General features: G+C 40.3%; 1 protein-coding gene across 2 annotated transcripts in view; it reads left to right on the top strand.

Moving 5' to 3' along the window:
- Positions 1 to 16,991, top strand: part of myo5c (myosin VC) — an 84,990-nt gene that overhangs the window by 42,308 nt on the left and 25,691 nt on the right. For both annotated transcript variants that reach the window (XM_052040422.1, XM_052040423.1), the window contains exons 16-26: positions 552 to 649; positions 769 to 855; positions 943 to 1,054; positions 2,205 to 2,416; positions 4,561 to 4,726; positions 5,250 to 5,396; positions 7,886 to 8,050; positions 8,198 to 8,291; positions 11,054 to 11,117; positions 14,284 to 14,464; positions 15,129 to 15,222. In XM_052040422.1, coding sequence (XP_051896382.1) covers positions 552 to 649; positions 769 to 855; positions 943 to 1,054; positions 2,205 to 2,416; positions 4,561 to 4,726; positions 5,250 to 5,396; positions 7,886 to 8,050; positions 8,198 to 8,291; positions 11,054 to 11,117; positions 14,284 to 14,464; positions 15,129 to 15,222 — 1,420 coding nt within the window. The remainder of the gene's footprint in view (positions 1 to 551; positions 650 to 768; positions 856 to 942; positions 1,055 to 2,204; positions 2,417 to 4,560; positions 4,727 to 5,249; positions 5,397 to 7,885; positions 8,051 to 8,197; positions 8,292 to 11,053; positions 11,118 to 14,283; positions 14,465 to 15,128; positions 15,223 to 16,991) is intronic.

Raw genomic sequence — 16,991 nt, 5'->3', positions numbered from 1 at the left:
AGTTTGTTAGTGTTTTAGGAAGCAGGGGAGGTACAGAAGCAGCAGTGCAAGGAACTGGAGAGTTTAAGGACCAAATCCACAGAGCAAGCCATGCAGGCCCTTCTGCAAGTCAATATTCCATGATGGACATCATGTACATCCACAAATCTCAGGCAAGCCTTCCAGTAATCCTTTATGGTAAAGATACAAAAAAAATCACATGGTTTTGAAGCATAATGTAGTAAGCCTGGCTATTTTAGTGGATTACTGTAGAACTAGCCAGAAAGACTCAACTTGGGAGGAAGGACAGACCGCAATTTTGGATGCATTAAGCAGAATATGACTTGGAAACAGATATCACTTGAAAAAAGCTAAACATTCAAGAATTGTTACTTTTCAAAAGAACTAATGCTTAGATTTGTATTTACCTACAGAATCTGGAAATACCTTTTGCATCCATTAAACTCCAAGACTTAACTTTTGGTCCATTGGGGACAATGTCAGTATTCCACTGTTCTGTGTTGAAAGAAAAGTTTGGCTTTCTAATCCTGCTGAAATGTTGTTAATTACAGTTCCGTAATTCTCTGCATTTGCTCATGGAGACCCTCAATGCCACAACACCTCACTATGTGCGATGTATTAAGCCAAATGATTCTAAACTCCCATTTGAGTAAGTTTTTTTGCATTCTTAATGTTACTTCCAAAATGAAAATATTATGTGATAATAACACCCAAGTAAAATATTGTGTTGATAACTTTCAAGTTTAATATTGTAACTTCTGATTTTAGATACGATTCAAAGAGGGTTGTTCAGCAGCTGAGAGCCTGTGGTGTTCTGGAAACTATTAGGATCAGTGCACAGAGTTATCCTTCCAGGTGAACATCAGGTTTTGTCATTCTGTCATTGCAGAATGAGGTTGAAGAAGGCACTGCAAAACATAAATATTAATTTTTCATTTTCAGATGGACTTATTTTGAGTTTTTCAGCCGTTACCGTATCTTGATGTCACAACACGACTTGGCAATAAATGACAAAAAACAGATTTGCAAAGAGGTCTTGCAACGCTTAATTCAGGTCAGTATGTTAAGGGAGTGCAATTAAATTACTGTCTTCCAACCTAGCCTTAACCTCTGCAATTGTTAACACCTGATTTTTTTTTTTCCTTAATCAACTAAGTATCAGAATTATGATATGTTCAAAGCAATATATAACTGAAGCCTGCTGAAGTTAATACTGTAATGTAACACACTGTCTTCTTTCTTCCTCTGCTATACATGTTCAAGAAAATTATTGTGACACAGCAGTATGTGAGGTAAATTGTATAACAATAGGCGACATTTTCTTTTGCTCCATTGAGAGGAATGTATTGGCCCCAAAATTAGTCCTGTGAGTGTGCGTTAAATGCATGATGTATGTTCACTGAACTCCACTTCTGAAATGTAGCTCCATTGATTTAATTTGTACCGGATTTCAAATATGGACTTCAGTGTGCCAGACTCTGCATTTAGCTCCTACAGCAGAAGATGAATTTCTGCCCCTGTTGTACTTTAAGAAGTGATCCTTGGGTATGGTTTGGAGAAGCTCCACAAACAAAAATGTGAGATCACTTCCTGGAAGGATGCATAAAATGATTGAACCTGATGGGGTGAATCCTGCTGGTTGGAATCCCAGTTCCAGTCAGAAACTTCCGTATACTTGTACTTTGTACATGTGCTGTTGAACGTGGAAATCATTTGCTTCTGTCACTTCGCTGCGCCACTGGAGACCAGTGGCAGAGCCTAGCCTGTGACTCTGAAGTATTTAGACTAAGAAATTAACTCTTAGCTCCCACTCCAGGTCTAACCCAAGGTGCAATCAGAAACCTAGGGGTTTCATCGCAGGGCTTGCAGGAAAAAAGGATGGGAAGTTTTTTTTAAATTATTTGATGTTTTCAATTATTTCAAAATTTGTCCTCAGCTTATCAGAGCATTCCAAGGCGAGGCCTTGATGCTACACCTGAGGCCTAGCTACCACAGACACCTTGCTGCCCAACTTGAGGGTGCAAAAGGCTTGTGAGATTGGTGCCTGGTCCAGTTAGAGTGCATGTGCTTTGACTGCAATACTGTGCATGACCCACTCCTTCTCTGTTTCTATCATTCAATAAGAAAACTCTGTAATCCAAGCCTTTTGGGCCTTAGTTTTGTTATGTTACTTTAGTGAATAATAATTCTTTTGTTTCCTGCAGGATCCAAACCAATATCACTTTGGTAAAACAAAGATTTTCTTCCGAGCAGGGCAAGTGGCCTACCTGGAGAAACTGCGAGCAGATAGACTTAGGGCAGCTTCTGTTACCATACAGAAAAATCTGCGCTGCTGGATTCAGCGGAAAAAATTCCTTGAGCTCAAACGAGCCACTGCTGTCATTCAACAGTATGTGCGTGGACAGCGTGCCATACGGTAGGAACTTCTCTTGGAACACTGCAGTTCATTGCATTGTTTTATAAAACGATCACAAATAAGAAAAAGAATGCTTAAAAATGCAATGAAACTGCAGTATACCCCATATATTTTGGCAAATCCTAGCATTTTTAACATTCTCGGGATGTTAAGTATTTTATTGGTAATAAAGTACAATTGAAATAAGGTCAACGCACACAAAATGCTGGAGGAACTCAGCAGGTCGGGTGGAAATAAGGTCAAATGCTGTAGTTAAGAATTGAGATACAGTAGATTGTGAGCTAATCCCTGTATGGTCATGGTGTCCAGAGGAGCAGCAGGATCTACTGCAGGCTTCCCACCTTCCAGGCTAGGCAATCTGCCAGCAGAACCTGTATCAGGTTAAACCAGGCCCACACCCAAGCGAATAAGTCCCCATTCTAATGTATGGATGACATTGGCTGCCAGGAGAAAAAGAAGTGAAGCTGCTTGCAGTGGGTGGTGAGTATATGGAACAAGCTGCCAGAGGAAGTGGTAGAAGAGGGTACAATTATGACATTTGAAAGTTATTTGTTCAGTTACATGGATAGGAAAGGTTTCAAGGGAAATGAGTCAATGCTGGCAAATGGGACTAAGCCAGATAGACATCGTGGTCAGCACAGAGAAGTTGGGCTGAATGTCCTGTTTCCAAGCTGTATAGCTCTATGACTATTCTTTAAAAATATGTAAAATAGTTGTGTGTGTGTGTGTATGTGTGTTTATGCTTGTGCATGCATATTTTTATCTTGTTTAATTTTTGCCGTGTCCAACATGTCACTGATAGAATGTCAAGACATTGCAAACATTCAGTGATGGTGACAGCACTGCCTGCCAGGCCCCTTGCCAGCTGTCAAAGCCACTCTGAGTGCTGCAACGTAGATGGACGGACAGCCCCTGTGCTGTGCTGGACTGGGCCACAATGATGTGCTAGGAGCTGGGCCCCCATTTGGAAGACTGCACTCGAGTTCACATTGAAACAAGCAGTGTGACCCAAGGGCAGTCGGATAGCAATTTTGGAGCCATAGAATATCTGTCCCTTTGTTCCATGAAAATGCAGTGGACTGTTATTCCAACGTAGTAATACTAGATGGAAATAAAGATGCCATGATATCAACACCACTCAGTGTTAAAAGATTGATGTACCACTGTTCATTTTTGTGTTTAATCATGGTAAATTCAGCTATATGTTACAATTTATTTACCATACCACAGTTTGTGCAACTGCTATGGGTGGCCTAGTTATGCATTTAGTTTCCCACATAAGCAGGTTTAGTGTAATCTTACTGTTAAATTTACATTTTAGAAATGTATAATTTTTTTGCATCTAATGAGGTTTACTGGGGCAAGTCTGCATCAGAGTTTGAGATTCTGAATCCACTAACTGTTAGTGTTTCAGAGGCATGAATGACAAGTCCAATCCTCTTTAAAAAGTTTAATTTCTGTGGATTTTGAAGGTTTAGTGGTATCAGCAAATATACTTAGCCAACAGTCTGGTCATTCTTCTGATGTTTAAATATATGAAGTGGGGATAAAGTTTGCTTCTCCACTGATACAATGCACCAATCCTTTTGGAAATATCTCTTTAGCTGTTACGCATTTTAAAATCGGAAATGTGACTGCAGTAAGATTCTCAATAGATTCCCGCATCTGTGTGTCATGTATCAAAACAGGAACACTGTGGAAATTCACCCTCCATGTTATCTATAATCTTTACCTGGTATCAAATTGTGGAATTAATAATCTCATTTTCATGCCAGCCACAAAGTAAAGATTCTGTGCCCTTTCCCAATCTTAAAAGGAACAAAAACAAAATAGATTCTTTTATGTCTATTTATTAAGTTGACCATTTCCTACTGTGGAATTTACTTATTAATACATTAATTTTGGGGTATCTTCCTTATGGAAATAAAGATTACATTGGATAAAGTTGCATCACACCCTTTTTGGATAAGCAAACATTGTGTAGCTTGCATTTTGTTCTTGAAGGACAGAAGTTAACAGTTACTTTGCTGTGCATTGGACTTCATCTGATGGATTACGATGCAATTTCATGTCATGAATTAGACAGAATAATTGCATATGGTTTATTTATTGGGTAATTGATTGATATGTTTGTTTAATTTAAGACATGTATTGAATGCCACTACCCTAAAGCAAGCATGGGCAGCAGTCATCATCCAGAAACACTGGCGGCGATTTATGGTGTGTCGTCTTTACCAGCTCGTTCTGGTGGCCACTGTCACAATCCAATCGCACACCCGTGGCTGGCTTGCCAGAAGACAGTACAATAAGGTAAGACTAAAACCAGCAAAAATGTAACTCAATCAATGCCAAAATAAGAGCATTGTTAAGCAACAACATTGTGACAAAATGGCAGACGCTAACTACAAGCACAAAAGAACCATGTCAAAGATAGATCCGGCATAAAAGGGTTGAAGTAAAGAGTAATCAAATGCCTGGAAAACTGTGTAACTGTAACACTGGTTATTTCAAAAGGTTATGAAATTAATTCCGTATACAACAGTAAAGGAGTTGTTGGAAGAATTTTAAAGATGGTAATGGTGCCAAAACCAAGGCAAGAGTCAATTAATAGACAATATGTTCAGCAGAAAAGCCATGCCTCTATAATTTAGCAATAACCCAAGCATGAATATGATGGAATTCCTTGATAGTATAGCACCTGAGAAATAATAAAATATAATTGCTCTTTATATTTAGTTTTTTTGATATAAGCAACCAGCAGAATAGGTTTTTTACTCCATTACTAATATAGGCCACGATAGAGGATCCTAACTTTGTTAAACATTTGTTATAGATGGTGAAGGATCAGAAAGCATTAGTAATTCAAAAGCATGTCCGTGCTTGGTTGGTAAGACGCAGGTACCAAAGTATACGGCGTTTTGTTTTGAACATCCAGCTCTCATTTCGTGTCAAGCAGCTCCACAAAAAACTGGAGGAGCAGGTAAGTTACAAATCTGTCAGCCATCTGGAAAATAAGCAAATTTCTAGTGAATTAAGTAATGTATTTCTGAAAAGCTTGAACTTCCAAACCCTAACTGAACAAGGCTTAGATGCGGTATGCTTGGTAGTTTTGAGACCAGCTTGGTATTAGATGTCCTGAACACCCCACAAAGGCAGGTCTTCTAAGGAATCACCTAATGGACAACCCGTTGATTCCAAGCATGCAAGTGCCACAAAGTGTTCACACTTTTATGGGTTACCCTGAAATCCACCAAGGGGAACCTGGATTGGTTTAATTAGAATGACTAGGCAATTAAGGAGCTAATTAACCACAAGTATGAGGCATTCCTGGATTAGAAACTCTCAGGCCAACATCCCCAGTACTGAGGCCCTAATTACTCTCAGTCAGCAGATGTTGAGCAGACCATATTGCTTGCATGCTTGACTTCAGACTCCCGTACAGACAGTCTATTCCAAGTTCCATTGTGGGGGAGATTACAAGGTGGACAAAGAAAAACATTCAAGTTGTGCACAAGGCTTCCTTGAAGAAATACAACCCGATAACTTCTGGGAATCTCTGGCCCAGGACCACTCCAAGTGGAGAAGAAAGATTCAGGATGGTATTGCTAATCTTGGGGCTGTGCATTGGGAGCGCACAGGACTCTGCATGAGCAATGGAAGGAGCACACCACCTCACAAACTATCCACTCACCCACCCTGTCAGTCATCACCTGCCCTGTCCATGGAAGAGTCTGCAGTTCCCATGCTGGCCTCATCAGCCACAATCCCAAGAGACTGCAGAAAGAGAAGAAGGAATTTTCTGCAGCTTTTATAAACTGATAAAGGAATTGCAAATGCCATTTTCTATGTAGTAAAATTGTTGAAATTTACCTGCCAGTGTTGACGTAAAAAAACAGAAAATACTGGAAATAGTCAGCAGGTCAGGCAGCATCTGTGGAGAGAGAATGAGATAATGTTGACGCCCACTAAGAATGTTCACTGACCTTTCATCAAAGTTAGGCAAAGTTAGAAAGCAAGCATGTTGTAAATTGCAGAGTAGGGGGACTGGTAGAGAGAAGGAAACCAGAAAGTTGTGGAGGTGAACAAGGTAAAAGAGACAAATCCAGTTTGAATGATAAATTTGAAGTCACAAGAAAAAATGTTGAATTAGGACATTTTTGTTCCCTTTACATCTGTGGAAAATAGGTCAACACAGTTAAAGGGAATTCTCCGAAGGCTGCTGCAGGGAGGTCAATGAAGAGGAGGGGTGCAGGAAACTGAGCAGGAGGGAAATTTGGGGTGGGGGGGGGAAGGTGGTGAGAGTCGAAGTTGTGATGGAGTTGGAAGTTGGAGGGGTGAGGGTCAACTGGGTGCATGGATCTCATGAGCTTATGGAGCAGTCCAAAGAGCCAGAACTTGCCAGGGGTGGTGATGACACTGAGTTGTATTCATCTCTGGCCTGCAAGTGGTTGATTCAATGGATAAGTTATAATAGCAATATCACTTCTGATGTACTATACACCTCATTTTATTGTGAGTAAATTACCAATTTCTATTTATCTCAGTTATCCTAGTTAAGAATTATCATGTGATTCATATAGAAAATTTAGAAAACCATATTTTGGAATGTTATGCTAAGCCAATTATGTCTTAAAATGGTTCAATCAAGCTTAAAATGGTTTAAATACAATATTTAAAAAAATTGAATTGGTTTGTTTCCTCCTAGCTTGATGCATGGGATGCACAGATTGATAGGGTGGTAAAGAAGGCGTATGACATGCTTGCCTTTATTAGTCGAGGCATTGAGTTCGAGTCAGGAAGTTGTTTTGCAGCTTTATAAAACTCTAGTTATGCCGCATCTGGAGTATTGCATTCAATTCTGGTCGCCCCATTACAGGAAGGATGTGGAGGCTTTGTAGAGGGTGCTGAAGAGGTTTACCAGGATGCTGCCTGGATTAGAGTGCATGTGCTTTAAGGGGAGGTTGGACAAACTTGGGTTATTTTCTCTGGAGTGGCAAAGGCTAAGGGAGACCTGACAAAAGTTTATAAGATTATGAGAAGGATAGGTAGAGTAGACAGCCAGTATCTTTTTCCCAAGTTCAAAATGTCCAATACTAGAGGGCATGCATTTAAGGTGAGAGGGGGTAAGTTCAAAACAGATGTGTGGGGCAAGTTTTTTTTTACACAGAGAATGGTGGATGCCTGGAATGCACTGCCAGGGGTGGTGGTGGAGGCAAATACGATAGAGGCGTTTAACAAGCTCTTAGATAGGCACGTGAGTGTGCAGAGTATGGAGGGATATGAACATTGTGTACGTAGAAGGGATTAGTTAGGTGTTTACTTACTAGTTTAATTTGTTTGGCACAACATTATGGGCTGAAGGGCCTGTTCCTGTGCTGTAAAGTTCTATGTTCACTGTGATTAAGTTATTAGTATAGATCAAAATAATCTTTGAATATATGTGAATCTGTATTTGTTGTTCTATACCAGAGCAAAGAGAACAAAGGATTGCTGGAACGTTTGACTTCTCTGTCTACACTTCACTCTGCTGATACGGGTAAATTTCAGAAAATTGAGGAAGAGTTAAAAAAAACAATGACGCAAAAGAAATTCATTGAGGACCAAATGAAGAAGAGCAAGGCGAAAACGGAGCAGGTAGTACTTCTTGTGGAACGGCATAGAATTGAAATTATTGACCAACTATTTTGAAGGAGAAGTAGAGGGAAGGACTGAACCTTACATTTTCCTCAAAGATACTCTCAGATCAGCTTCATTCTTTATTTCATTTTCTAATTCCCGCAGACATTGTCAGAACTTCGAAAGGAAACTTTATCGCTACAGGCCCAAAATGAGAAGTTGAAGCAGCAACACCAGGAACAGACCCAAGAAATCAAAAGTATGCTTTTTTTTGTACAAGTAGATTTTGAAGGGCAAACTCTACAAATGTTACATTGCCAGGAACTGCTGGATGACTTGTAACACATGAAGGGAAAAGGATTTTGGAGGGATTACCAGCAATGAGAGCCAGTGAATGTCAGCAGACTGGTGATTGGTACTTTGGGTGGTGGATTGGGGCTAGGGTTGCTGTGGAGATCAGGCCTCCCATTGGGGTGTCAATGATTAGGGGATCAGTGGCTCAAGGATGATTTGGGGAGTTGGGACTCGAATGGATCAGCGAATCAAGTTGGGGCTCTTGAACGGAGCTGGGGTCTGGAGATTTCAGGGGCAGTGGGAGGGTTGGTCCTGGGGGCTTGATTGGTCAGTCCAGGATGAAGGAGGAGAGTCTTAAAAAGTTGAGACAAACCTCTCAAGAGCGAAGTTAGAAACTACTTGTACGTGCAAAGGATGTTGGAAGTTTGGAACTTTCCCAATAAAAGCAAGTGCTATTTTTAAATCTGAAATTGTTAATCAAGAGCATAAAAGGTTGTGGTGCAAAATATACTGGCCTAAAAAATGGTAGAATGGGTAAAAGGGTGTTAAAGATGGTGGTATATAGAGGGGTCGTGCTTGTTTCGTGCAATGCCGCAGGTCATGATATTCTGTCATGGTGCAAACTTGGACTGGTCTTGTATACTTAAGTATGTACGGGAGTCTTTCCTCAATGATTTCCTGCCATCACAGGAGGGTGTGGTTCACAGTTGGTGTGTGGGGAGCAGGTGGCATGTGGAGAGTGCTCACTTGGGGGGCAGGGTGATGTCTAGGGTCTGTATGGGAGATTGGGGAGGAAGACCAAACGGTGAAGAGGGTGGCAGAGATCTTGAGGGAGAAGGGGGTGAAGTGGCAGCCAATGGATAGTCGGAGATGATCGGCAGCTGGCAGGGAATGGAGGAGTGAGTTTGGTTGCAATATACAGCAATGTGAATTTAAAGGAGACTACCTGGGGGAAGGTGGTTGGTTATTGGACACTAGAGTCTGATGTCACAGCAGATGAGTATTGCAATCAGCAAAAATCCTGGTATGCTTCACTGATGGAGGCAATTTCAAAATCTGATTATGCTGAGTTCTAGACCTCCCTGACTTCTGGGATTTAGGTTGCATGGTTACACTAATGTAAGAAAATTAAATTACAAAAAAGCCATTAAATGAATTGGATTCATTGTGTTGATCTGAGGAGTGAAAACAATGGCCACAATCTTCCACCTGAAAGCCAATAGACGCACACACAACCGTGGGCTTGCATACTTACCTGAGCAAACTTGAGATTGTCAAGCTCGGACTGAACTGCAGCCTTCCACGCCAGTTAACTGCTGGCCCTGGGAGGTAGAAAATGATTAAAATGGAGGTGACTCGAGGTCTTCACTGGAAGAGAGAATATCTTGAAGGGTGTCAGCGATGGATGTGGTTACAGAAACTAGGAGGGCTGAGATCAAGGAAGGATTTGAAAACAACTTTTAAATGGAGGTGTTCCCAATCTGGGACCATGGAATGATGAAGTGAATGACACTTAGAGTAAATTTAAGCAGCACCTTGTGTTTGCAGAGGGTACCAGCTGGGACAGGTGGAAGTAGTCCAGTTTGGAGGTATTGGGCATGATGGGGCTTTCAGCAGCAGGTGAGCAGTGAGAGAGGTAGAGATGAGCAAAGTTGTGGAGTTGGTGGATTTGATGATTGATTGAGCAAAATGATGCATTGATGTGTGTTGAATAGGTTTTTCTATCTGCTGCCTTTTTATTTGGTAAGTCTGTGTGACTTGGCTTGGCTGGGACTCTGCTGTACTGATTATACCTTAGAAGCCAGTCAGAATTTACCACCTTGATAGACACAATGAGGATAAACCTACAAACATTGACTACGTCTCTTCAGAGTGTGCGTATATTTTTAATAAGACAAGATAAGATATCTTTATTAGTCACATGTACATTGAAACACACAATGAAATGCATCTTTTGAGTAGAATGGTCTGGGGGCAGCCCGCAAGTGTCGCCACACTTCCGGCATCAACATAGCATGCCCACAACTTCCTAACCTGTACATCTTTGGAATGTGGGAGGAAACCGGAGCACCCAGAAGAAACCCACACAGACTCGGGGAGGACATACAAACTCTTTACAGACAGTGGCAGGAATTGAACCCGGGTCTCTGGCACTGTAAAGCGTTACGTTAACCGCTGCACTGCTGTGCCTGCCGTATACACTACCACTGCCGTGATGATTGCCTTCGTGAAAAGTATGGGAAACACAGGCCACCAAAAAGGCCCATTACTAGTGAACAGTGCCCATTCCAATTGTAGAAAATTATATTAAAATCCATCTTGAAATGAATGTGTATGAGATGGCTTTGAAAATCTTTTTTAATATTGCATCAGACTCTTTATCTGTCTACCTGCACTAAGATACCAACCATTTTTGACATAATCTCTGACGGTGTAGTTATTGCTGCTGTGTAAAGTTGGTTTGGATTATGAAAGAAGTCTCAGAGTGGGAATTTTCAGTCAGAAGAGAAAACTGAAGCAAATCAGTGCAATCGTTTTTATGAAGTTCCTGCAGTAACATTGAAAATGTGGGAAATTTCTTTCCCTGATCCAGTCAGGCTTCAAGTCTGTACAGTGATTACAGTGATCAATACTGATGATTGAAACTGCTGACTGGAAAGGACCAATGTGTCAGTTATGGAAGAAATTTAGCGCAATGAATATTTGATCATTTCTATTTGTTCACAGAAAAAATGGAACAAATTGCGCAGCAGCATCTTGACGATTTAGAAAGGGAAGAACGTCAAAGAAGGTACAGAAAGATCACATTTGTATTGCATCCTGCTTCTGCTTTCCAAGTAAAAATTGGGTTTTTCTCAGCATTAAACTAGAAGGATAATTGAAATGATAAGCTAAACAAGGAGTACATCATCATAGTCTTGGTTCCAAGGATATATATATTCACATCCAGTGCATATTCCTCATTTTTTAAAAGAATATTACAGTATTTGCTATTATAGGATCATGTAAAAGCAATAATATTATGAGTTCAACTACAGAAAGGTATTTTGTTACATGTGCAGATTTGTATGCTAACAAGTTGCTGCATATTTATGCCCAGTTTGTTTCAAAGCAGTCAGGTATTATGAACCAAAGCTGCTGATACATTGACACACTGCAAAATGTTACTGGTAAAGCTACAAGTCTCCGAAGGATTACTATTCTTTTTACGACGGTTAAAACAGGCTGAGATACAGTAATAGCCTTCTCCTTCAGCAGATTAGTTTGAATTCCATGTTAAACCCTGTGAATGCTTCAACTGAAGTAAGCATCGTATCTGCTGGAAGGTAAACTACATCATGCACATCTGTGGGTTTATAGCAATCATTGAATTAAGGAACTACTTGAACCTGCTAACATCACTGCAACTATTTATATGGATGCCCATTGAAAATGAGGCTGCCACTTAGAAAGCAACACTGTCCTTTAATAGTTTAAGATGGTTACAGAACAACAATAGCAACATTTTGAATTTATGTAGTACCTTTTAAAATGGAAAAAAAAATTATCTAAGTTTTTCACAGAGCTACAATTTAAAAAGACAAGCAGATATTGGACTAAAGAAAGTAAAGCTTAGTTTCAAAAGAAGAGGACTTTCAAGAAAATTTCAAAGAACATTGAGCTGCTTAAAGATTTGGTGACGTCAATGAACAATTAACAAATCCACCAGCAATATCTTCGCACGTGGAGAAACAAAGATGGTGGTTTTAGTTTGGAAAGAGTAGAGAGCTTCTTATCAACTTGTATTTGTTATAGACAAATTCACTACTTAATTTATTCTTTTGGATAAAGGTAGTTTTTAGAACTGGAGGAACTCAGCAGGCCAGGCAGCATCTGTGGAGAAAAACAGTCGGTCAAAGTTTCGGGTCAGGACCCTTCTTCAGGGCCCAAAATGTTGACCACCTGCTTTTCTCCACGGATGCTGCCTGGCCTGCTGAGTTCCTCCAGCATCACTGAGTTTTTCATCTAGATTCCGGCATCTGCAGTCCTTTGTTTCTTCAGTTTTTAGAACTATTTGAGTGCATCTTGATTATTCCTGATATAACTGTAGTGGCTCAAAAATCTTCATTTCCTCCTTGGGAAAATTAGTCAAGGAATTCAAGGCCTATCATAATATCAAGGACAGTAAAACCCCATTCCTAAACATATTCCCAGGATTCAGATCCCACTTACAAACCCAGACATGATCCCTTGATCATCAGACCGAAACATTGGCCAAATCATGAATAAAAAGAGGCAAAATTTCCTGTTTTCCAGCATCATAATTTGTTATAATCCTTTGTGAAATTTGCAACTATATAGCTCCAAGGAGGTGAAAAATCCTGTCTGTCTTGTCAACACCAGTTTTCTAAATTCTGTGTAATGTTTCAGTTATTTTCTTTTCACAGTACAGCATCTGACAGCACGGAGAACAATCCAAATATTATTCTATTAAAAAGAAATTACACTTTGGAGAGATTGCTTTTTTTTCCCCTGCTGTTTCTGCTATTTTTTTTAATATGGGTGATGCCAGTGGGTATAAGATACCTAGCTGTTCATTTTGGGAAATATCGCATGGATCTCATGAACAGTCTTGGCCGTGCTTAATTTTGTTATAAAACGGCACTCTCAGTGCTTCCATTATCTCTTCCAATTCTAGAAATGTTAATATTTTTCCATTCACTTACAAAGGTGAAAGGTGAAGGGGATTTGTTGCAGAATAATGCAACAAGCTCGATTATATTTTTCTCTCAATATCATTATTTTTATTGTAGAAGCCTTTAAATCTTGGTATTATCATTGTGTGACCTCATTATTTCCAAAAATCACAAATACATTTTGGACATTTAGTTATTTTTTGAAAATTACCTTGGAAATCTGAAATGAAGTCGGGGAATACTGGAAACGTTCAGGCAGCTGACAAAGAAACAGAGTTAATGGTTCAGTTCAAAATGTTGAAGAGGTTTTGACCTGGAACATTAACTCTGTTTCACTGTCTATAAATGCCGCCTAACCCTCTGAGTGTTTCTAGCATTTTCTGCTTGCATTGGAGGTTTTTGCCTAGATCCTGGCTACATGGTTGCTAACTATCATAAGCAGCAAGTAATAACTAATAGAATGGAGAGACTCCATTTAGGAAAGAAATGTACTGCTGTTGTTTCCTGAAATCAATCTGTGTTATCAATACCTGTTTGCTGCCTTTAGCAAGTTAATGGAAATGAAAGATATAGAATTATTTCTCTCTGAATAGTGGAGGTCTGGAACTAACTGCCTGAAAGGGTGGCGGAGGCACAAGTTCCCACTTCAGTTTACAGAGTATCTCCACAACCACTTGGAGTGGAGACACCTAAAAGACCATGGACCAAGGAAAGTCAGAGTCGAGTTTATTGTCATATGCACAAGTACATGTGTTCACAGGTGCAATGAGAAATTTACTTGCAGCAGCATCACAGGTATGTAGCATTATATAAGCAGCATTCACAAGAAAAACATAAATTAAGCACAATTTTTACAAGAAAGAACACAATTAGAACAAAAAAAAGTCCATTTTAGTGCAAAGTGATCAATGTGGTTATAGTGTGGCTAAACTGTAGTGATTAGGGTTGTGCCGGTTGGTTCAAGAACTGAATGGTTGAAGGGAAGTAGCTGTTCCTGAAACTGGTGATGTGGGACTTCAGGCTTCTGTACCTCCTGCTCGATGGTAGCTGCGAGAAGATGGCATGGCCCGGATGGTGAGGAACTTTGATGATCTTTGACCAAGAGCTGAGAAGCGGAATTAATCTAAAGTCCAGTTTCGCCCAGCACTGGTATAAAGGGATGACTGACCTCATTGTTTGCTTTAAATTTTAATGAAGTACGTAATAGACAAATGCATGAGAAAAGAACTCTGTTACAACTGTGAGGTACTAATTGTATTCTTTCTGTTCTATTCCTTTAAGGAAATTGGAGCACAATTTTCAAATCCAGAAGGAGGACTATGGGAATCAGATAGAGGCTCTGAATGATGAAATAAAACTTCTGCAAGAGGAAAGAATTCAATTGCAGGAGAAGATTCAGGAAGAGTATCTGGCAAATGAGAGTTTACGGAAGGAAATGGCACAGCTGACTAATGAAGCACTAGTATGTTTAATAAGCACCTTGACCTGAAAATTGGATTGGACCCCTTTATATAGTATGAAAACATTGTTGCATTTAGCACTCTTGCCAAGTAAGATCCATCTGTAAAATATTGGTAGGTTGGCCCAAATTATGTACAGCATAAGGGTGCTTTGCATCCAGAAACCTGTGCCAACGCAGATCCCAAATTTAGTTTAGTGTAGCCATAACAGAGGGGCATCAGCCTTTAAAGGCACACTCTCCATGCAGGAGGACACTCTGTGATTGGCAGGGAGGAGAGAGGGGCTGCAGGGAGAGGGATAGAGCTCCCATATTGACTCAAAGAGTCAAAGGGATCGAAGTCCTGGTCAACAGAACATTTTCCAGGAGGGAGGTCTTGCAATCTAGGGAGGCTGGGAGACCCAGCGTAAAAGCCTGGCAAAAGAAGGTAACTTTTTGTCTCCTCTGGGTGTGAGAATCCCTGTACTATGGAACAATGCACAAATAAATGTCATGTGCTGACAAGAGTGACCTGTTTACCATCATATGCAATTAAAGGACATATCACATTGTTAGATATCCATTTCAGTCATTTTAGTTCAGTTATCAAGTTGCACCTGATGGTGGCTGACCATCAGAGCTAAATATGATCTGTATATAAATTAATAAATAAATCATATATTCACAGATCATTCCTAAACTTAAAGGGGACATTGCAACACTTGAACTGAAGAAACAAGGTTTAGAAATGTGCCTGCAAAATCAAAGAAAAGAAATGAGAGGTAAGACTGGTTTAGGTCTCTCTGTGATTAAGCCCAGTGTATACTGACTACTCTAGAAAACATTGCTGGAAATGTTCAATCATACTTGGGGCTTGGGTTGCTCTTTGCAAATGCCACTTTTCAGAATGGGATTAGCAAAATTTTGGAAAACTGGAACATGCACATGTCCAAGTTCTCTTTCATTTCTTGTTATTTCCTGTAAGAATCATTCCAAAGACAGGTAATGGTGATTTCGCATGAAATCAGCAAATGCAGCAGCTGCTGAGCATTGAACACACAACTTCTATAAGAAACAGAAATAGGAAGAACTGGAAGCACATAGCAGCTCAAGCAGCATCAGTGGGGAGAAAACCAGAATTGACGTTTCAGGTCAAAGGCTCTTCGTCAGAACTGGAAAAGTGAGAAAACAAGTGTGTTTGAAATTGTAGAGAGAGGGAGGGGTGGAGTTATCAGAGAGAATGTCTGTGATCGAGTGCAGACTGATCTACCGATGAAGAAATACCTTTTCAAAGAAAAAAAGAATGGGGGAAGATAGAGTGAAAAATAAGTGCGGTTACCTAAAATTGTTAAATTCAATGTTGTGTTCCCCAAGCTTGCATTGGGCATCATTGGAACAATGTAGGAGGCCAATGGCACAGAGTCCAAGAGGGACATGGAATTAAAGTGATGTAACTGGAAGCTCAGGACGTGCTTGCAGACCACATGGAGATGTTCTAGCACCAAACTTGTGTTTGGTTCCTCCAAAGTAGAGGAGACCACATAGTAATGCAGAGGACTAAATGTAATACATTAATTAGAAGAACTGCAAGTAAATTGCTGTTTGGATCATGGATGGTGAGAAGGAAATGGGTAAAATGGCAGGCGTTGCATCTCCTGTGATTGCAGGGCAAAGTGCTGTGAAGTGGAGAGCGGGTGGTGGAGATCAAAGAATGAACCAGGAAATTGCAGAGGGAATGGTCTGTTTGCAGTGCTGAAACTAGAGGGGAGAGGAGAAGATCTGTCTGGTTGTGTCATCTCATTGGAGGTGGCAGAAATTTATGGAGACTAATCCATTGAATGTGGAAGATAAGGACAGGGGAGACCTGTTGATGTGCTGGCTGGGAAGAGAGGGTGAGAGCAGAAATGTGGGAAATAGAAGAGAAGCAATTGAGAGCCATGTCGACTATGGTGGAAGAGAAGCCACATTTGAGGATAAAGGAAAATGTTTTAAAGGCACTGGTATAGAAAGTTAGTCATCAGAGCAGATATGATAGAGTTGCACAGCACGGCCAGCTAAGTTGTCTACCTGAGCTAGTCCCATTTGTCTGTGTTTGACACATATCCCTCTATTATAATAGTTAGACAGTAAATGGGAGAACAGAATGGAGTCCTTATGAGAGACGGGGTGAGAGGAAATAAGGATATAGTTGTGGAAATTGGTGAGATTTAAATGGATACTGATCACTTGCCTATCCCGAGATGGAGAGAGAAGTGTCAAGGAAGAGAAGTGTAAGATATGGACCATGTGAAAATGAGAACATGTTGGCAGCAAAAGTGATGAAATTTTTGAGTTCTGTATAAGTGCAAGAAGCAGTACCGATAAAGCCATCAATGTGATGGAGAAAGAGCAGAGGGATGGGGCTAAGTGGGTCTTTGAGTGGAGACAAGACCTTGGATGATGGATCCCGAGGCCCTGCAATCAGAACGCTCCGGTAGCCATTTGGAAGCTTGCCACAGTCAAAGGCTGTTTTAACTAATTTAAAACATCTCTGATCAACAGCAATTCAAAT

Source organism: Pristis pectinata, chromosome 28 (assembly GCF_009764475.1).
Source record: "Pristis pectinata isolate sPriPec2 chromosome 28, sPriPec2.1.pri, whole genome shotgun sequence".
NCBI classification, from domain to species: Eukaryota; Metazoa; Chordata; class Chondrichthyes; order Rhinopristiformes; family Pristidae; genus Pristis; species Pristis pectinata.
Note: the sequence above shows the minus strand (reverse complement) of the source record. Positions and strands in the feature narration are given on the sequence as shown.